The 21,988-nt window shown below is 37.4% G+C and overlaps 2 protein-coding genes across 2 annotated transcripts in view; one reads left to right on the forward strand and one right to left on the reverse strand.

Annotated features, from left to right (window-relative positions):
* The first annotated feature begins 4,739 nt into the window (after window positions 1-4,739).
* Window positions 4,740-17,051, forward strand: LOC148950621 (uncharacterized). Its single transcript, XM_089091678.1, has 2 exons — window positions 4,740-4,837; window positions 16,508-17,051. The coding sequence occupies exons 1-2, from the start codon at window positions 4,770-4,772 to the stop codon at window positions 17,049-17,051; spliced, it is 612 nt and encodes a 203-aa protein (XP_088947804.1). The 5' UTR covers window positions 4,740-4,769.
* LOC148950622 (cyclin-dependent kinase 20-like) overlaps window positions 17,052-21,988 on the reverse strand; it is a 36,473-nt gene continuing 31,536 nt past the window's right edge. Inside the window, exon 5 of the mRNA XM_089091676.1 lies at window positions 17,052-17,180. Within this exon, the coding sequence (XP_088947802.1) occupies window positions 17,097-17,180 (84 nt within the window). The 3' untranslated portion in view covers window positions 17,052-17,096. The remainder of the gene's footprint in view (window positions 17,181-21,988) is intronic.

A 21,988-nucleotide genomic window follows, 5' to 3' on the forward strand; every position in this document is an offset into this window, starting at 1 on the left:
GTGACAAAGAGTCAACCTTTAGCATAAAGAGTGAGAGTTGAAGAAGGGGAAGAAACCTTTTTTATACGGTATATTTTCTATTCGTTTTAAGCTTTAATGTTGCTCCTTACTTTCAGTTGAAAAAATGTGTTTGTTTTACTTAATTCCTGACTGTTTCCCAAATTATACAGTAAATCCCCTCGATCCCCCCCAACGTTTAAAATTACCCCCAGAAACTTTTGTCCTGACGGAAAATTCTCCCCATGGAAAATTCCCCCGCAGAAAATATTCCAAAAATTGTCCTAATATTTCCCAATAATGAGCAAAGTCATTAGCTTACGGCCCTTTCCCTAGGGACTATGAGGGTGTATTTCATCCCTAAAGACATCAGTATTGGACCTTTTAACTATGCGGAATCAAATGGATATCTCAAAAATTTGTATCAAATGTCATTTTGGAAAAAGGTGCATGGGAGGGCGGCTAGTTAACCTCCAATCTTTTTGACAACCTAGAAAGGGCACTAGTAATTTTTTCCAAAATAATGAACCCCCCCCCCCATTCATCTACGATCATCCTTTGACAAAAAAAAAAAAAAAAAAACGCATCCGTGATCTTTCTTCTGGCAAAAAAGCGAAATTCCACCTTTTGTTTAGATAGGAGCTTGAAACCACTGCTATAGGCTTTTGTGATATGCTGAATATAATGGTTTGATATTTAGTAAGATTGTTTGACTTTTTTGTGGTGTTACCCCCTTTTTTGAAAATTGTGCAAGTTCTCTCAGGCTCGTCAATTTTATGAGTGGCATTAAACTTAATGAACTTTATATATTGGGAATCCAGAGTACGGGTTCCCTCACTCTCCGTAAAGTTCCCCGCATAAAATTCCCCTTGACAAATTCTCCCAGGCAAACCTTCCCTCCTCTGAAAATCCACCCCGCGGAAAATTCCCACCCATAATAAATTCCCCCACACCTAAAATTAATCAGCCACAAAAAAAGTTCGAAATTTGTACCTCAAAATGTTGATTAGATGCCTTAAGAAGTAACAAAAGAACCAGATATCAATTAGGTGGCCTGCGTTTACACCCCGGCGATTACTTCCCTGAAAATACCCCCCCCCCCGGAAAATACCCCCGTGGAAATTGAGACTTTCAAACATTGTGAACTTTATTTCAGTTTTTTTTTTTTTTTTTACTTTGGGGGAAGGAATTTCGGTACTTGTGTATTATGCGCCACTCACTCAAATTTACGCTGTGTAAAATTTGAGAACACACCGGCTTTTTCGTTAGTTTCTTCGTTACTTTAGAAATAAATTGGGCTATAGATTTGCACATTAGGGGGGGGGGAAGTATAGCAGGTCTGCATGCAAAATGGTTTGGTACAATTATATTCTGCATATTGATAGTTAGATAAATAAGTGTATTTTAATGCCAAATATAAGGCCATGAACACAGTAAAATAACATAAATGAAAGGCACAAATAACATAAACTTTGATCAGCAACATTAAAAAACACTTAAATGAAACACTATATTAACCTAATATTTGTATTAGTATTTTTTTTTTTTTTAGTTAACAAAATTTCCAGATACCTCGCTATTCTTCTGTAATTTTTTAGTGGCCATATACCTAGAAAGAATTGTGTTCTAACTTAAAACTATTCAAATACCCACCCCCCCCCCTTATGTGCAAATATATAGCCCCAAACTATATATTTCCCATACATTCAGTCACTTGTCTTTGTCTTGTCTCGCGCTAAGCTGATAAAAACTAACGAAGAACCCGGGTTTATTTTCGAGTTTTATACAGCGTAAGCTTGAATGAGTTGCCAATATACACAAACATCCGTAGGGGGAAGGAATTTTGGTACTTGTGTATTATGCGCCACTCAAACCTAGAAAGAATTGTTTTCTGACTTCAAACTATCCAAATACTTTACTCCCCCCCCCTCACTATGAGCAGATATATAGCCCAAATTATATATTTCCCATATATTCTGTCACTTATCTTTGGCTTGTCTCGCGCTAAACTGAAACAGACTAACGAAGAAACCCGTTTTGTTCTCGAGTTTTACACAGCGTAAACATGAGTGATTTGCCTATAAAACACAAGTAACAAAACTCCTTCCGCCAACATAAATTAAAAAAATAAAACTCAAATAAAATTCTTAAATTTGGAAAGCATTGTTTTCCACGGGGGCGGGGGTGTTTTCTGGGGGGGGGGGCTATTTACCGGGGGTTAAGTGAGAAATTTGTTTCTTATGTTTAAAAGGTAGTGGAGCAACAAGATTCAAATAATAATAATAATAAATATATAAAAAAGAATAGTCACAGATAGGCTGCAGCCTTAATACTATCAGACGCAAAACATGAACGTTCAAAAAAAAGTCTTATTCAAGTTATCAAACAGTTCGTGGTAACGAACTGTAAGTAAGGAGCGACCCGGCTCAATAGTAACCGAAACTCTAAAAAACGTAATTTTTGCCACCAATAGATACATCAAAAGAATCAGATTTAAATGCTTATTTCACATATAAAAGTTTCATCAAGTTTAGTCCTACCCATCAAAAGTTACGCGCCTGAGAAAATTTGCTTGATTTTCGAAAAAAGGGGAAAACAGCCCCTAAAAGCTATAGAACCTTAATCAAAATCACACCATCAGACTCAGCGTATCAGAGAACCCTACTGCAGAGGTTTCAAGCTCCTATCTGCAAAAATGTGGAATTTTGTATTTTTTACCAGAAGAAAGATCACGGATGCGTGTTTATTTGTTGTTGTTTTTTTCAGGGGTGATCATATCGACCCAGTGGCCCTAGAATATCATAGGAGGGCTCAAACGAACGAGAATTGAAAGTTCTAGTGCTCTTTTTAAGTGCCCGAAAAAATCGAGGGCAACTAAGCCCCCTCCCACGCTCATTATTTCCCAAAGTCACCCGATCGAAATTTTTTATATAGCCATTTTGTTCAGTATGTTCTGAACAAAATGTTTAGGATTTTTTCTGGTAGTGGGGAGGGGGATGGGTCGGGAGTTATGTGGGAGGATCTGCCCATGGAGGAAGTTTTCATGGGGGAAGCGACATTGCTATGAAGGGCGCGCCGGACTTCCCAGCATTATTAAAAAAAACGATCAGAAATTAAATTAACATAAACAAGTTTTTCAACTGAAAGTAAGAAGCAGCATCAAAACTTAAAACGAATAGAAAATATTACACATACGATTGGGTTCGCCCCTAGTCAATACCTCGCTCTTTAAGCCTTTTAGTACTTTCATAAGAGCTATTTATTCTAATTAACGGCCTTTGTGATTAAGGGGTCATTGTTAAAGAATTGGAACAAAATTCAAACTTTAGCGAGAAGAGCGAGGTATTGACTAGGGGGCGAACCCTCTAATATACGTATTAAAAATATATGAATATAAAGCTCGTTACTTAAGTTAATTCGTAAGGTACGTATATTTTTTACTAATAAAAACACTCGTAAATAAAATGAAACAACTTTCGAGAAAGCCATTTAACCAAATAAAAGTAAAGTTAATATGCAAATTGTGTTTTAATTATTCATGAACGGTGAGCCAAAATCAAAACCTGCATTAACTCAAAAGCGTTCAAAAATTAAATTAAAAAAAACATTTTTTTTTACTTAAAATAAGGAGTGACATTAAAAATTAAAACGAACAGAAATCATTCCGTATGTGAAAGGGGCTGTCCCCTCCTCAACGCCTCGCTCTTTACCCTAAAGTTAGACTCTTTCTCACAACTCTTTTTTTCAAAACCATAAAATATTTTAGCGTATGCACTTTTGTATGCATTGATCGTGCACCCAATAAAGCTCAAGCTAAACTTTAGTTTGCCTAAAGAGGATGGAGGGGCATCTCTCCTGATCAGTAGGATAATTTCCGTCAGAAAAAGAACAAGGAACAAGGGATACTTTAAAATTTCCCCAAAGAAGCCGCGCATGTATGAATTGAGTGGATCTTAAATACACTAAAAAAATTATTCAATAATAATATTCTATCTCCATTTGAGACGGAAGTTATGTTTCCTCTCCCTCCCCTATATTTCTCCTGGGGTCCCAGAAAATCTCAAGCTCATATTAACCATGCAAACTGAATTATTAACATGATCATACGACCAATAATTATACAGATCAATTCGAATATCAAATTCAAGTGCAGGTCAACACTCGGGGATAAAGACAAGTCTTAAAGCATAATCGATTACACTAAAGTTTGACCAAAGGCTAAGTTGGATGTCTTAAAACTTATAAGCTTCAGCTTAGAAATGAGGAGATCATAATAGATTACTCATGGACGATTGGCCGCAGAGTAAGAGGCTAAATGCCAATCCCAAATTGTAATGACTTTCATCTATTATTCTCAGGCTGACATTTATTCGCAGTTTGGACTAAGAAATGATCTCATTCAGGGATATTATGGAGAAAACAACATTTTAATAATAGCCAGTCTTAATAGTTCAAAAATTTAGCTTTAACTTTTAAGTTATGACTTGAAAACAATTTAACAACTCCTTTGCAAGGTTGATTTGCATAGAAAACGGCTGGTAGATAAACAAGTTTATTACAGAAGCTATTATGAAATGAGAGGATGTTTCAGCTTTTTGCTTAATAAGAATAACAGTTTGATTTAAATAATTTATTAATGAGAATATGTCAACCTAATTTTACAAGAGGTTAAATTGTCGTCTTTAATATGTATGATTTTTTGATTATTTTTGTGTTTATATTAGTTGCATTAATTTTAGGGTTGTCAAATCTAGGCTGGTAATCGTAATTCGATGCGGAATGCATTCAGTTCTTGTTTGCGAGTTAAAGTTGCTGCATCACGGGAATCTCTCAGTCTCAGGTACATATATTTATGTTTACAAAAATTGGGTTTGGGAAAAAATCTGCTTTGGATGATAACAAAAACCTTGCAAATTTGGTTTCAAACAGATCGTGGTAACGAGATGTAAGCAAGGAGCGACTTGACCCAATAATAACCGAAGCTCTAAAAGAAGGGATTTTGATACAAATTAATATATCAAAATTTGCTATTTTATGCTGAGTTCTGAATATATCAGATTTGTTTTTTTTTTGTGTTGATTCTAAATATATACAAATAATCTGATGTTACCCATCAAAAGCTTCTTTGAATGCTTCTATAGGGTTTCAAGCTCCTTTTTAAGAAATTGGGGATTTTTTTTGCCAGAAGAAATATCACGGATGTGTTTGTTTTTTTGTTTTTTCCTTGAAATTAAGTTTCCAGAAATTAAATAAAAATAAAGGGAAATTTTGCAACTGAAAGTAATTACCAACATTAAAACTTGGAATGAACTGAAATCATTCCATTATTAGTGAGGCTATCCTCCCCCCTTCCTAGCTTTTCAAACAGTTCGTGGTAACAAACTGTAAGTAAGGAGCGACTCGGCTCATTTGTTACCGAAACTCTAAAAACGGAATTTTGATACCAGTAGATACATCGAAAGAATTGTATTGTTATGCTGATTTTAAATATGTAAGTTCCATCAAATTTAGTCTAACCCATAAAAAGTTACGAGCCTGAAAAAATTGTCTTATTTTCGAAACAAGGGGAAAACCCCCTAAAGCTGATTGAATCCTAATGAAAATGAATCAGATTCAGCGTAACATTAAACCCTACGATGTTTCTAGCTCCTATCTGCATAAATGTGGAATTTTGTATTTTTTGCCAGAAGAAAGATTACGGATACGTGTTTATTTTTTTTTTTTTTTCAGGGTTGACCGTATCAATCCACTAGTCCTAGAATATCGGGAAAGGGGTCATTTGAACGGAAATTAAAAGTTCTAGTACCCTTTTTGAATGACCAAAAAAAAAAAAATGGAGGGCAACTTGGCCCCCTCCCACATTCATTTTTCCCAAAGTTACACAATCAAAATTTTGAGATAGTCATTTTGTTCAGAATATTTGAAAATCTAATAAATATGTCTTTCAGGAGTAGGCTACTTAGTCCCGCACAGTTCCCGGGGAAAGGGCTGCGAGTTATGAACTTTGTCCATATAGTTTTTTACATATAGTATTGGTTATTGGGAAGTATACAGATATTTTCAGGAGAGAGTTTTCTGGGTGGGGGGGGGGGTCGTAGGAGGGTATTACGTGGGAGGATCTTTCCATAGATGATGTTTCCCTGAGGCAAACACGAACAGAAATTATTACGTATATGAAGGGTTCGCCCCCTAGTCAATACCTCTCTCTTTACGCTAAAGTTTTTTTTAGTACTTTCAAAAGATCTATATATTTTCATTAAATGGGCTTTGTGATTCAGGGATTTGTGATTCGAACAAAATTCGAACTTTAGCGTAAAGAGCGGTGTATTGACTAGGGGTCAAACCCCCACATATGCGTAATAATTTCTGTTCGTTTTAAGTTTTAAAGTTGCTCCTTACTTTCAGTTGAAAAAACTGTTGTTTTTTTTATTTAATCAAGCTTAAGACTGACTTTTTGTTGCAGTTCTTTAAGAAAACTCCTGAAAAACAAAGACCATTGAATTTTAATAGCAACAGGATCGAATCTCCAGCATTTTTAATTGGGGGGAGGGGTCAAGAGGGATCTATATCCGACAATCGAGGGTCATGGGGTATATAATAACATTTTGGTACTTGTCACAAAATACACTCGAGAAGTGAAGTTCGGTGAATGCTAATAATATTAACAATAATTTATTTTTGACCCACATCATATACAAAACTGATAATTGTGGAGTATAAGGTAAAAATAGATAATACACTACATACATGATTACATAAAACTTAAAAACTTCACAAGAACAGAGCAACCAAAGAAAAGAAAAACATTCAAGATACAAAACATGAAAAAAAATGAAACTATTTATGGCAAAATACAGCGGACAAGGACTTCATGGAAAATCATTTAATAATTTAGAACTTCATATTTGAATTGTTTGAATATTATCTATTCATGAAATATAACGAATTTAAATTAGTATTACGGGAAAAAAAAACACTTGAAAGAACAAAAAAAGAAAGAATAAAACCGACAGCAAACGAGTAAGGCCACTGTGGGCTGGCAGATACTTACATGTATACTGGGGTAGTTTGCCGGCAAGTTCCGTTAGCTTTAACCCAATATCCGGAAGACCGTAGACAGATACGAGATTTCCGATTTCTATACAATGGAGGCAGATACAATAGAAAGCGGGAAAACCGAAAATAATATGAATGAACTGATCTGATGTCTTTTTGGTAAAAAATAGGGTAAATTTCAGACAGAAACAAAACCGAGCGATCTGTAAAAACCGAATATAATTTAGCAAGAGACTCTCTATTGTATGTACCTCACTTTGCAACAATTTTAGAATAACTTAACTGAATTTCTTCTTACAATCAGCGACGACGAGCTTATTGCTCGTCGTCGAGTATACAAAAATTATGAGCTGATATATAGCTCAAATATATACCAGCTGATACGCTCGCCAAGTATACAAAATTATGATGAAAATATAATAGCTTAGAAATAAATTTGGGCTATATATTTGTACATTAGGGGGGGGGGGTAAAGCAGAGCATATATTAAATGCGTAACTATTCAAACCTATTTTGGCCTAACCAAATCTATTTAATCTAATGAAGAAAATATGATGAAAAGAATACTTTATTAGCAAAATTGTGAACACTACAATTTGGAAATATGCTCCTAGAACACAAAAATGTCCTCAAGAATCGCGGTAAAATGAAGTCGGCCTTCTGCCTTTACTGCCGCCCGTCACATGTACTCTACTAAGTATGAATGTAAATTATGGCAGGATGTAGCTCGGTGCCGTTTGTTCCTCCACTTTGCGGAACCCCACATTCTCTGTACTTTTTGGGTAGAGGTGCTGGATTTTGTGTCGACCAAATTATTCTTTGGTTCACTTTCAAATGAGTGGAACCTGCTTGTTCCAGCTCAGTTGTGTTTTAGCCCTTCCAACAATCTGAAATGATTCTTGAACATCCATGGTGAGACACTATATTCCATCACTAGCTAAAGGAAACTAACCGGTGTCCTCAAGAATCGCATTAATAATGAACTTAAATGAACTAGGTTAAGAGTTGCGTTAATAATAAACTTATCTTTGTCTTTGAGATGGTCAGCCGACGTTGAAGCTCCCAATTAATAAATCGCAAATGACCTTCACAGTTTTGCTTATAAAGTATTCCATTTTATTATCACCAAACTTCACTTCTGGAGTGTGTTTTATATAAGAGACAAGTACCATTTTTTCTCCACATTATTGGGGGCAACTACCCCCCCCCCCAGAAAAAAACGAGACCTCTGAATAAAACTTCAGCGTAAAGAGCGAGGGTTGAGGAAGGGGCAGTCCCCCCATGCGGAATAATTTCTATCCGATTTAAGTTTTTATACTGTTCCTTACTTTCATTGTTCCTAACTTGTTTTTTTTTACATTTAATTTTAAATAGGCCTTAGCAGCTAAGTTTTTGAATTGTATATAAGCGTCAAGACCATATCTGGTTAGAGGGGTCAACTTTTCTATTGATGCGATTCAAAAGTACTTGGCAGAGGATTTTCTTCCTGCAGAGCGTAGGGTGATACCTCGCCAATTGTTGCAATCAGAAGTTCTACCCTTCTTAAATAATTTCACTATAACCCCTTTCTTCCAATCTGTGGGAATATCCTCAGTGTTCCATATCTCCATTAACACTTGGTGTAGCGGATCAGCTAGAATACTAGCACCGTATTTCAATAGTTCGGGATGTATACCATTGATTCCAGCTTCTTTTCCATTCTTTAGTTTATGTAATACTGTCTTTACTTCATGTAAACTAATTGACTCTGTACTTATGTCTAATTGGAAAAGAGGTCAAATATCTGGGGGGTCTGCCGGATCTTCAAGAGGGGCAAAGTTTAATATTTTGTGGAAATACTCTTTCCATTTGTTATCAATTTCTTCTTTGTGCGTTAGCAGTCATCCCGATTTACTCTCAACCGCAGTAGCAGGCTTTTTGAAATCTCCTGTGATCTCTTTTATTATGCGATCAACTTCCCTGTTATCACCTTTACTAGAAGCAGCTTCGGCGGCTTTGGCCTCGAGGAAGCGACATCTATCTGCTCTAGTTGACCTTTTTACAGCCTTGTGGGCTTCTTTGTACTTATTCCATATATGGTGCTTGTATTCGGAGGTGGCACTGAGGTCACAGGAGTCTAGTCAAATTTTCACCTCTTTCCTCACCGACATGAGTCTCCAAGAAGAATCATTTATTCACTATTCCCTTTTCTTTTTAGAAAAACCAAGAGTCTCTTCAGCTACACTTTGCACATTTTTCGTGATCTGGGTCTATGTTTCACCAACAGATGCTGATTTCTCCTCGCAAACAAGGCTAGAAAACTTATTGTAGAGGGATAGACAATAGTTTTTTCGAATCTCTTTGTACCTTAGCTTCTGTACATCAAATGTTCTAAGAGCTCTTTTGTACTTCACAATAGTCTTTAGCTTCAGCTTGAAACGGGCGATGACTATTTGGTCATCAGAGAAAGAGCCAGCACTACGAAAGGAACGCACGTCCTCCAAACACCGTCTGTATCACTTGCTGATCAAGAGTTGGTCAATTTGGCCTCGTGTCACTTCATCAGGGGAAGTCCAAGTATACTTGTGGATTTCCCTGTGGGGGAACCATGAGTCACCAACAATTAGGCCACGACCAGCACAAATCTATCAATCACACACCATTATCATTTATGATACCCAAGCCATGTTGTCCAATCCCTTCAGGTACCTAACTATGGCTAATATCGTGTTCAGGTACTGAATTGACTAGATCGTTAAGTTTATAATAGGAACAGTCTAACTTGGAATTGCCGGCTTCATTTGTCGGAGTATATGCAACAATGATTGTCATCTTTGATTGAGAGCTTGCAAAACAGACTTTCATCATTCTTTCGTTTTTGGGGACAAACTCAAGCATAGACTTCTTTCCATTCCTTCTGACTGCAAGGGCAACGCCAGCTTCACAATTCTTTTCTGTGCCAGAAAAGAAAACTTTATAGCTATCAACTACCATAGATCCAAAACCTGTCAATCTAGCTTCAGATAAAGCCACTATGTCAACATTATTTTATTTATTTATTTATTGAAAAACCCGTCAAATAATACAACAAGACGGAGCACTTAAAAGAAAAAAGAAAAAAAGAAGACACAAACTATAACAAACTGAACCAACAAAGAAAACGAATCACTGATTCACTGAATGAGCAGATAGGACCATTCATGTAGATTTCGGCGTATTTTTCTATTATGCTTCGCTATTCGTCTAGCGACGGAGACGTCAGGGTCTGCGACTTTAAAATTTTCAATTAAATGCGAATTCCTATACCACGGAGGTAGACGAAGCAAATACTTCGCAAAATGAAAATACATTGCTCTGATTATATTCTGGTCAGTTTTAGTGAGAAGTTGCCAGAAGCGCGTGGCATATAAAATGTGAGGAAGAGCGATGGCATTATACAAGCTTGCTAGAAGCAGCCGGTTGAATTGGAGTTGGCACGATACAACTGAAGCGTAAGACGCTGAGATTCGTCGTTTAAGCTGCTCGAGGAGAAGTTTTCGGGTGTGACGGATAGACGAACCTATGGGTAAACCTAGATAAATAAGGTGTTCCACTGGCTGGACAGAGCTAGAACCAAGGTCAATGGTAGAAACACAAAAATCAGTTTTCAATTGACTAGGATGATTTCCGATTTTGAAAAGTTGAACTGAAGTCCAACTTTAAGATATTTGGCTTCAAGGATTTCGAAGATATCAATTGCCGGCTGAAGGGTTCGGCTAAGATTCAGGATGTCGTCCACGTAACATACCAAAGACAAGTTAGCAGATGACAGAATCAGCGAAGATGGACATTGATCTTGTGCATCAAGGGCACAGTTATTGAAAAGGTCAGGAGAGGTGACTGCTCCTTGACGCACTCCTTTCTTGACTGGAACTAGTTGGGTGCGCGGAATGGGGGTCAAACCCTTGTCAGGAGGTAGTTTCAGTCGAATTCGTAATCTAGAATACAGATTCCTGAGAGAAAGAATGACAGCTAGACTCAGACCATGATTACCGGCCTTCAGAAGCATCGCAGCATGGATTAGAGAGTCGAATGCGCGTCTAATGTCGTTTCCTGCCAAACAAAGGCTCTCTCCAGAAGCTTCGGCATCTATCAAGACATTAGAAATGACTGTTAAGGCATCAGCACATTCAGTTCCTTGCTTGAAGTCAAACTGATGCAGAGGAGTGTAGCATACTTTATTGAGTTCCTGTATGAACATTACCCCCAAGAGCTTGCACAGTGACGTAGCTACAGTTATAAGACAGAGTGCTGTACATTAAATTTCAGATTTTCCCTTTTTAGGGATGGGAGTCAGATCTCCGATGTAGAAAGAGGCAGGAACAATCCCTTGAGAGAAAAGCATCTGCATAAGCAGAGAGAGATGTGCCGCGAGACCTCCGTGTTTCAAGTGGATCGCACTGACTTTGTCAATGCCCGATGAGCCTTTCCATTTGAGTCAACAGATGGCATCTTCAACAGAGCGGGTACTGACGATAAAATCTTCATCGGGATGAGAAGATAGAAACTGATCCAAGGCAGCGTCGTAAGGTTGTTCGATGGAGGGGTCAGAAGCTGAGAACTCCGATTCCTAATGGGCATACCATTCATCTTCAGGGATTTCGGCTGGGGATGGTGAAGAAGAATTTTTTGCAGAACGAGGGACAAACTTGATGATCATATTTCTATCTTGTTTGGCACGGGCAGAATAATGAATGACTAGATTTTTCCGATGCCAAGCCAGAGCCTTAGAAAACTTTCGCTTCGCGAAAATCCGTATGCTGTTCACAAGACCCATATCCGGACGTCCACACTCTTTCCGTACTGAAAACCAAAATTTTGTTTGACTACATGAAATGACGAGATCTGGATTTGACGACCACCCGGGAATGATTCTTTTACGAATTTGTTGCAAAGGAACAGATTGTTTTTCTGCGAAGCGGAGAGCATGGCAGATTTCTGCGCAATATATATCTAGACAAATCGAAACCTCTTTTTGAGGTAACTGGAGTGACTTCTGAAGGAGACGAAATGGGACGCTGATTTTGTTCAGGACTGAATCTACCGACTCGAATAATAAGGCTTGATCAATTTTCGACCAGTAGGACGGTGTCAAGGTGCTGAAGGAGCAAGAGGTGTAGTTTGGTGACCAGAAGATGGCATACCGACAGAGCAAGTTATGGGAAGATTATCAGACAACTGATAATCAAACAAAACTTTTGCTATATCCGCTCGCAAATCTGACGATACTACAACGTGGTCGAGGTTGGAAGTTCGTGAGGAGGTGTGAAAATTCGTAAAATCGGACGATTTATCATAAACACACAAGAAATCACTAAATAAGCCCTTAACTTGTGTTGTACGCGGTGAAGCTTGAGGATTCGGCTCTGACAGATTACAATTAGTCACCGGCTATAATGCAAGGTAAACCTAAGTGTCGAATTTTGTATATACATGAACCGAGTTTTTCACAAGATAGCGCAAATTTACGCTCAGACTGGTCATTATTGTAGTCTGTGGGAAGATACATACTAATACACACAGAACAACCTACTCTCACAGCTAGATAATAATCATTTGCTTCGAAGATACTAGAACAGAGAGCTGATTTCACAAAAGTAATAAGTCCACCCGAGGGTCTGCCTCTATTGCTCAGCTGTCTAGCGGGTACACAATAAGTTGTCATATCCTCAAGCTCAAATATGTTCAGACCATGTTTAGTAACAAAATATTCCTGGAGACAAATCACACTAAACTCAGAACGGAGGCTTTCCAGAACCGAGAGTTTAGAACCGAGAGATGTTGAGCGACGCTTTCGCACGTTTAGCTGCATTGACTATCTGGCTCGCGGTTTGCTTAGAACGAACCACGAGTTTCCACTCGGTATTAGAGCGGTGTAATTCGGCTACATTGCTGTTTGGACATGTGCACAATTTGTCGATGAGTGCTTCGCGTTCGCTCGGGCATTTTAAGTCTGTTGGAGGGTCTTTTAGTATCACAGAGTAAAGCGGCCTCGGGGGTGCGGTTTGGGACGATTGAGATTTAAATGGCAGGGTGACTGTAGAGCGGCTAGTATTTAGCATAAATCCATCCAATTTTCAGGAGAGCTCGTTTACTTTGGACACCATTGTAGCGTGAACTGCCTCACCGATGGCAGGTACTTCACGCGGACTAAATATCACAAATTTCGGGATCGCGACATTTCGCTTTGCCGCAGAGACTAGCAACTTGCACATATCAGTAATGCTGTCCTCATCTTTGGCATACGAAACCATCCGGCTTTGATTGTCCAACTCGCTGTGAAGGGTCTTTTTAGCTTGTATGATTGTATCATGTTCGAAATAGTTTACTGCGCTTTTCACAATCTGATCGAATTTAACCCCTTCAGTGATAGATCTGCTCAAGAAGTTCAGAACTGGGTGGAGTACCAGCTTTTCAGTCATCACTTTCACACAAAAACTGCCGAATTCCGCCGAATCACACAATGCTTGGAACAAGGGAAGCGTCGGGACCCGCTCACCAATTTCCCGAAATTTATGGTTAACTAATTACCGGCATGTACAAACGACACTTGCGACAGGAACCCTCCCCTCTTTTTTTTATTGCCTAATATATGTTATCAGTATCTCTGCTATGCACAAATAGTACAATCCTCTAAGGTAATTAAATCGTTCTGTCTGAATCTCAGTACTTACTAAGTCACTAAATCACAAGGGAATTTAAATTCAAGCAGCAAAACTGTCAATAGCAAGTAAAATAAAATAAGCCGATTGTAAATCTCTGTAGGGAATCGCACAGGTCGAAACCTTTCTTTATTAAAAGGTTAATATCCAGAAACAAGGTGTAAACACAACAAACTCTCAATCAAGACTATTATATGTTTTAAGGATTCTTAAAACTCCAAACTGGGAGGGGAACCTGAAGCAAGGAACATCATGTCCCATCCCGATTAGGCTATGGGCTTCGATGAAGTCATTCCATTGTTTCTTCAGAGGGATCAGACATTTTCTAGTGAGGGATTCAGACTGTATCTCTTTAATATCTTATTCAACGGTCAGTTTTCAAATAAAAACAAATGAAATCGGTAATTTCAGTGTTTCTTGCAAATAGGGGCCAACAATCAATAGGAGTGGAGGCCAAGAACAGGGAGACTAGAACCGCAAGAAAACCTTTCCGTTAAAAAGTATACAAACATTTCGAATTTTGTTTTTTATTCGAACTGATGACTTTTACCCATAAGAAAAAGTCATTGGTAATGTCTCCCTGACCAATTTTCTTAAAATACTAGAATTTTCCAAGGGAATCGTATATTCTTTTAGACACAATTCACCTGCTCTAACTCCAGAATGACAGGCACAAGCCTCTCATCACCAGCTCTTAAATTTCGGTGATTTAGGTTGGGCTCAGATATCTATATCTTCTAAATGAACTGTTGACGACGATTTTTGGACTCCTTATCCCAAAGAATCGAATATCTCATGGGCTGCCAAAAGAAGTAATTAGGATACTTATCTTTTCTTTCCGCCGAGCTAGGTCCAGAAGTTTCACCTTTTCTGGTAAATTTCCCGATGAAAAGAATTTAGAACCCCAAAGGCCCCCTATAAAGGCTAAATTATAACCCCAAAAAGACAACGTAGACTTAGCTTTCTACGTTCATCCGCTTTTGTTCAAACCAGACAGCTTGTTCTGGTAGATATTATAATTAAAACAATATATGGCTTCCCTTCCATGGCATATATGGCATCAAACTGGGCCCGAAAAGGCCTTCAGTGGGATACTAGCTCATACTTATCAGCAAGTTTAATTGAAATTGGACAACTTGTTCAGGTCTATATCACGATGACAAGAGCTTGAGAATCTCCTTTCTCTTCCAAATAGGTTGGTTTGGGTCCGAACTCCTGAAACACAGAATTAGGACACTGACCCCTACTTCCCACCGAGTTTGGTTAGGATCTGACAATCAATTAGGACACTAACACTTACTTCCCACCCAGTTTGGTTAAAATCTGACAATCAATTAATTATGGTAGATATGATGAAAAAGATTTAATAACTATTTGCCCACCCCCAACTACTGAGGTCATAATTGATATGAACATGCCAAAGAGAAAAAAATAAACAAAAGCCTTTACTTCCACCAAGTTTGGTTGAAATAGAAGAGATACATTGAAAAAATCATTATGGTGACTTTATTCTATCAAGCTGTTTGGAGCGTTGGACAGTCCAGACCACAGAGTCAGTTCAATTGTAGTAATTTTCTTTTGGAAAATATGCAGTTATGTTTCCAAGTAGTTCTCACATTTTGGAGCTTTAGACATCAAACGGTCTTATGTTGAAGGCTGGATAAATTTTTGGTTGTACAAACGTTCGTCAGTAACAATTTAAGTCGGAAACCTATTTTCAGTTTCATGACAAGTTTCATATTATAAAACTTATAAGGCGTAATAATAGAATAATAATAAAAAAATGAATTTGTTCAAGTCTTAAAGAAATGTTTCAATTTCTAGTTGTAACTGGCTTCTTTGATAAGTGTTATGAAGAGAAAAAGTGTTTGGACTGAAATACTTATAATATAAAAAACAAAGTACTGATTTATAGAGACCCTTATTCTGTGCTTAGTAGGGCAGTAAGATTTTCCAGATTCCCAACTGACTTGAGAGCTCTGAATTTTAGCACTATTTAATCTATAAGTTAGTATTTAGTAGAATCTGATCTTCAGACATGATAATGTACATAAAATCCTAATTTAGACATACAATGTTGTAGGTCAAATTTTAACAGGTCAAATCTCTTATTTTTATTATACAAGCGTTTATCAATATTCTATCAATAAACTGACAATCAACAAAATATTTAGATAAAAAAATGCACAAAAACAATATCTGGGATATTACCATTAGTATCAATTTGAAACTGGGGCTGTATTTACCCCAAAACGGCCAAAAGCTTTCCCACTCTGCGCAACCTGGTATTCATCTCGGAGCTCCATTCTTATCCATTTAAATATCATCTGATTTATAAAATGTGCTTTTTACTAGTTTATTTTACTACCTCCCGGATGAAAATGGCCATCTTTCAAAATGTCGGGAGACCAAGACCAACTACTAGGGAGAAATCAAGAGATCGTTTTATAGGGGGAAGGGATTTGAGGCATCAAAAATGAAATTCTTTCCAAAACTCCCTTATAGCCTCTTCCAAACAATATGGAAGGGTTGATTTACCGCCCCCTTTTATTTGAAGGAATTTATTAGGACTAAATGTTAATTGTGGTACTGAAAGGGCTCACCTCGTATTTTGAATATAACTTAAGTATAAAATTGGTAATAAAATTAAGTAAGGAGACCTGAATGGACACCACGCGTTCAAAGTATTTTCGTCCCTCGCAAACTAAAAAATTACAACCTGCAAACTGAATTTTGATACCTTCGAATCTCTAATATTTTCTCTTTTTTTTCAGAATGAAAACAACAATATTTGTGTCTCTCTTAGTCATAGTGACTGCATCACCAGTTCGAGAACGTCAAAAAGTCAAGGCAGCATTCCTTGGGTCTAATCAATCATTTGGCAACTCACCATCCACGCCGATAATAACTGCCGTAAATGCACCAACTGTCTCAGCAATACCAGGTGGCTCGATTGGCTTACCTTCAGTTATTGCTGGCCCTAGAACATTTTCAATGCCAAGCATGCCTGCTTCATTTCCCTCGCCGTTTTCAAATGCAATACCTGTTTCTGTGCCTTCTGGAGGAGGAGCCTTTGTTGGTTCGTCTCCGTCGCTTTTAAGCCCGGCCTTGCCTACAGCTTCATTTTCAGCTGGGAGTACTTTTCCTGGAGCAAGCACTTTTTCTGGTGTACCTTTTGGTTTACCCGCAGTTGACACTGTCCCAGTAACAGGATTTCCTAGTGGCACAGCTTCATTGTTGCCTGGATTGAACGGAGGCTTTTCATTTGGATCAGCAAGGCCAGTTGCACAAATGGAGTTTTTTATTGGACAAATATAATTTTTTTGTATAAAGCCAAGTTTATTTATTAAATATACATTTATTTCACGAATGGTTCTGTTTTAATTTGAGAAGTTTAAAGGCGTCACAAGGCTCAGGCGGTTCAAAAAAATATCGATGCAGAAGGGCCTGAAAAAAGAGAAGTCATTGTTTTTCTTACAGTGCTACCAGTAACTACAGTGCTATTTTAAGTATAAAATACAGCCAAAATAACTAAAACCAGAATAAACACTGAAACTAAAGGCAGCTAGTTCACTTCAAGAGTAAAAATAACATTTAGCAAAAATGAATATGTTCTGTTTGTTGTGTTTTTTCTTTTTGGAATTAATCCTCATAGTTTTTTAAGTGAATAATATAATGATTTGTGTTTTATTCCAGCATTTAAGCAAGGTATTAGCATTAGTTGCTTCCCATTCCAGCTAATAGCCAGTATAGCTTTTTTTTTATAAGAATCGTCAGAATAAAAAAATTGATGAAGAGAGCTTCCAAATTTTTGATTTTTTTTTACCCCGATTTCGACTTCTTTGATCAAGCAGCAAATAGACCAAATTTCTTTTGGAAAATTTTTATTTTCTCTCATATATCTGGGCTGATAAATTGGCATTTTTATATGAGACTTATCTTTTGATTGAAAATAAGACATATATGTTTTACAATCCTTTTTATAAATGCTTTTGTCAGGTATAATACCACAGTTTGGTTACCTTTTTTAGAAAACCGTTAAGCTAAGGTCGGAATCATTGATGGGCACACCACAAGAATGAAAGAAAATCCCATCTAGAGAGCAGTCAGGCTCCGAAATGCGGGCCCAGCTCCAGTAACGCAGATATAGCGGCGTGCAGGAAATATCAAGATATTTAGATCTTGTATTAATGATGTCGGTAGAAATATATTACCTACTTAAATATTTCTATTGGCATATATTTTTATGTCGTTCGCAGCTATCTTATAAATATTAACTAAAAAAAACAAGTTTTTTAAACTGAAAGTAAGGATCGACATTAAAACTTAAAACGAACAGAAATTATACCATATATGAAAGGGGCTGTCCCCTCCTCAACGCCTCGCTCTTTCCGCTAAAGTTTGACTCTGTCTCACAACTTTATTTTTTAAAACAATAAAAAACTTTAGCATAAAGAGCGAGGCGCTGAGAAGGGGACAGCCCCTTTCATATACGGAATAATTTCTGCTCGTATTGAGTTTTAATGTCTCTCCTTACTTCTAGTTAAAAAAACTTGTTTTTTTTATTTAATTTCTGATCATTTTTTAGTTAATGCAGCTTTTATTTTGGCTCAGCGTCATTGAATAAGTAAACCAAATTTACGTAAAAATTTTACTTTTCTTTTGCTAAATGGCTGTCTCTAAATTTGGTTCTGACGTAATTTACAAATTAACTTACGTAACGAACTTCTATATTCGTATATTTTTCTTCTGGCAAAAAATACAAAGTTGCAGATATTTGCAGATATGAGCTTGAAACCTATGTAATATGGTTTTCTGATACGCTGAATCTGACTGTGTGATTTTCATTAAAATTCTTTCACTTGTAGGGGATGTTTACCCCCTCTTTAAAAAATCAGTTAAATTTTCTCAGGCTCGTAGCCTTTGATGAGTAATACTAAAACTTAATAAAATTTATATATTTAGAATCAGAATTGTAAGTCCATTCTTTTGATACATTTATTGACATCAAAATTCCGTTTTTAAAAGTTTCGATTACTATTGAGCCGTATCGCTTGTTTTTTTTATTGTTTTTTTATTACGTATATGAGGGGGCTCTCCCCTTAGTCAATACCACATACCACGCTCTTTACGTTAAAAGTTAAAAACAAATTTAATTCACAAACCCCTGAATCACAAAGGCCGTTTAATTAGAATAGATAGCTCTTTTGAAAGCACTAAAAAACTGTAGCGTAAAGAGCGAGGTATTGACTTGGGGGAGAACCCCCTCATATACGTAATAATTTCTGTTCGTTTTAAGTTTTAATGTTGCTTCTTACTTTCAGTTGAAAAAACTTATTTTTTTATATATTTAATTTCTGATTGTTTTTTAAATAATGCTTGGAAATCCGGCGCCCCCTTCATAGAAATATCCCTTACCCCAAAGAAACATCCTCCACGGAAAGATTCTCCCGAGTAACCCCCTCCTCCCGCCCCCCCCCCCCACCAAAAAAAGTCCGTCCTGAAAATGTCTGTATAGTTCTCAATAAACGATACAATGTGTATGCAATGGGCAAAGTTCATAACTTGCAGCCCTTCCCCTGGGAACTGTGGGGGATTAAGTCATCCTGAAAGACATAGTTATTATATTTTCGACCATGTTGAACAAAATGGCTATCTCAAAATTTTGATCGGGTGACTTTGAGAAAAAATTGAGCGTGGAAGGGGGCCTAGTTTCCCTTCATTTTTTTGGTAGCTTCAAAAGGTCACTAGAACTTTTAATTTCCGTTCCAAAGAGTCCTCCCCTGACTTTCTAGGACTACTGGATCGATACGATCACCCCTGGGAAAAAAAATAAAATAAAGACGCATCCGTGATCTTTCTCCTGACAAAAAATGCAAAATTTCATATTTCTGTAGATAAGAGCTTGAAACCTCTGCAGTAGGGTTCTCTGATACGCTGAATATGACGGTGTGATTTTCATTAAGGTTCTATGACTCTTAGGGGGTCTTTTCCCCTTTTTTCGAAAATCAGCCACATTTTTTCAGGCGCGTAATATTTGCTGGGTAAGATTAAACTCAATGAAACTTATATATTTGAAATCAGAATTAAAATTTGATTCTTTAGATGTATCTATTGGTGTCAAAATTCCGTATTTTAGAGTTTCGGTTACCATTGAGCCGGGTCGCTCCTTACTTACAGTTCGTTACCACGAACTGTTTGATTAACAATAATTATGTGTATAGGTACAGTACTTGTTTGCCAGACCTTATTTCTACGACAGTACAGCGACGCTGCCAAAGTAAAGAGCGATACACCTTCAACGTGTTATTTTTTTCAGCCACTTTGCATGGAAGGTGTGGTCGTAGAAACTTTAAAGGGGACTCATTTGACTGAACATTGAAGAATTAGTGCCCTATCTAAGAATAAAGTGAATAGAAGGGCAACCAGTTCTCCTCCTACACTCTCTCTTGCAATCCCCTTCCAGTAATTAAAGGACATCTGAACAAATTTTGAGATAATCATTGTCGCAAGGTCCAATAAATATGCCATCGGGCATAACGTGATCTCGCTGCCCGTAGGGCAAGGGCCAGAAAAAGAAGCAAATTGCTAACTGTTTAAGAATTAGTCTAAATAATGAAAACGGAGACCTGTTTGATGTTAGGTGTGCGATTGGCTCGAAACTATCAGGGCTGCTCTATGGGTAAAAGAGGTCAAATGTTTTATAATGGTGGAGATTGGGGGTCTCAGAAATGAGCAAAAACAATTTCCCTGATTAGTTTTGAAATTAAGTTTGTAAGTCCTTGGAATAAGAAGAACCTAATTTTTTAAATTCTGGGGCAACGCTCTACAAAAATATGGACTGGGAAAAAGATTCAAATTTTTTCTTCTGATCGGTTCGAAACTTCTATCCTAAACTCATTGGGCTAGAAAAGCCCCAAGTAGAAAGATAAATAGAAAAGATATATTCAGCCCCCCCCGCCCGAAAAATGGGCCAGTAAAGGGCCAAGATCTTTTTTCTCGGTGGCTTCTCGCGAAAGGGTGGTCATAAATACTTTGAAGGGGTCTCATTCCATCGCAAATGGAATGCTCTAATGGGCTTCCAAAGGGCCAAGAGTTATTTGAGGGCAGCCAGTCTTTCACCCTGAATTCCAATTATGCTGGATCCATTTTTTTGAGATGGTATTTTGTTCAGAAACATTTAAAGATGTAAGGTAATGTCTCCGGGGTCAACATATCTCCAACAGGCCCAGGGGCAATGGTCCCAAACTATGTAAGTTTTCCATCGTCCACACACACAAAGTTTTGTAAAAAAAAAAAGCGTTAAGTGATCCTTTTCTGTTTTGCCAGAATTTCGGAAGAGTATTATCTGGAAGCAACATGGGACCTTAGAGGATCAAAAGACGATCTGTGCACCAAAGTTTTCAGATTATCTGCAGTGTCTCGGGAATGATTTGGGGAGCAAAATTGAAACTTTCTGGCAGTATTTTAGGGGTTCAAGTGACTCGAGGAGGGAGACATGTAGATCAACAGAATTATGTGTATCCTTATCATCAGAATAGCATATCTGTAACATCTCAGCAACGGCTTGGTAGATGAAGTTGAAAACTATAAGTACTGCTGGGAAATGAAAGGAAAGATGAGACGATGGGGGTTCAAATCTTATTGAAATGGGAATGTGTAAGCGATTTTTGTCACTGATTCACCACAAAATTTTACGCTATAAGCTCCAATAGGAATTAGAACTTATGCACAGTGAAGCAGCAATATAAATCAAAGACACTATGTGTGGCCAGGCTGTCAAAATTGCATATTTGCAGCATCTTGGGAACTGCTTGTAGTACCAAGTTTAAACTTTCAGTAAGGATTTAACATTGAGCTAAGACTTCGGAAAGGGTGTATATAACAAAAGAATCAGTCAGCTCTCTTTATTTCTGAATCTTTAAACCCTTTTATTTATGACTCGGACGTGAGCATTCACTAGGTGGGGAATGAAAACAATGTCACTCTGACGAACTGGATGCGCATAATATCTTTTGGTTGAGTAAAAAATCCCTCTCAAAATTCTCTGAAATCTCAAACTTAACACTCTAGTCTTCCTTGAAGCATTTCGCTTCCGCCCTTTTGATAACCTGTATTCAAATAGTGTCTTTGATTTATTTCAACATGTCCCTCAGTATTGCCTGAAAATTTTAGCTTCATACCTTTGCTGCTCCTGAAAAGTTGCACACACAATTTAAACAAGCTGTATGCAAAAAGTATCTTTTGACATAGTT

Source organism: Artemia sp. Qi Xiang Cuo, chromosome 7 (assembly GCF_049724085.1).
Source record: "Artemia sp. Qi Xiang Cuo chromosome 7, ASM4972408v1, whole genome shotgun sequence".
In the NCBI taxonomy this organism is placed as follows: domain Eukaryota; kingdom Metazoa; phylum Arthropoda; class Branchiopoda; order Anostraca; family Artemiidae; genus Artemia; species Artemia sp. Qi Xiang Cuo.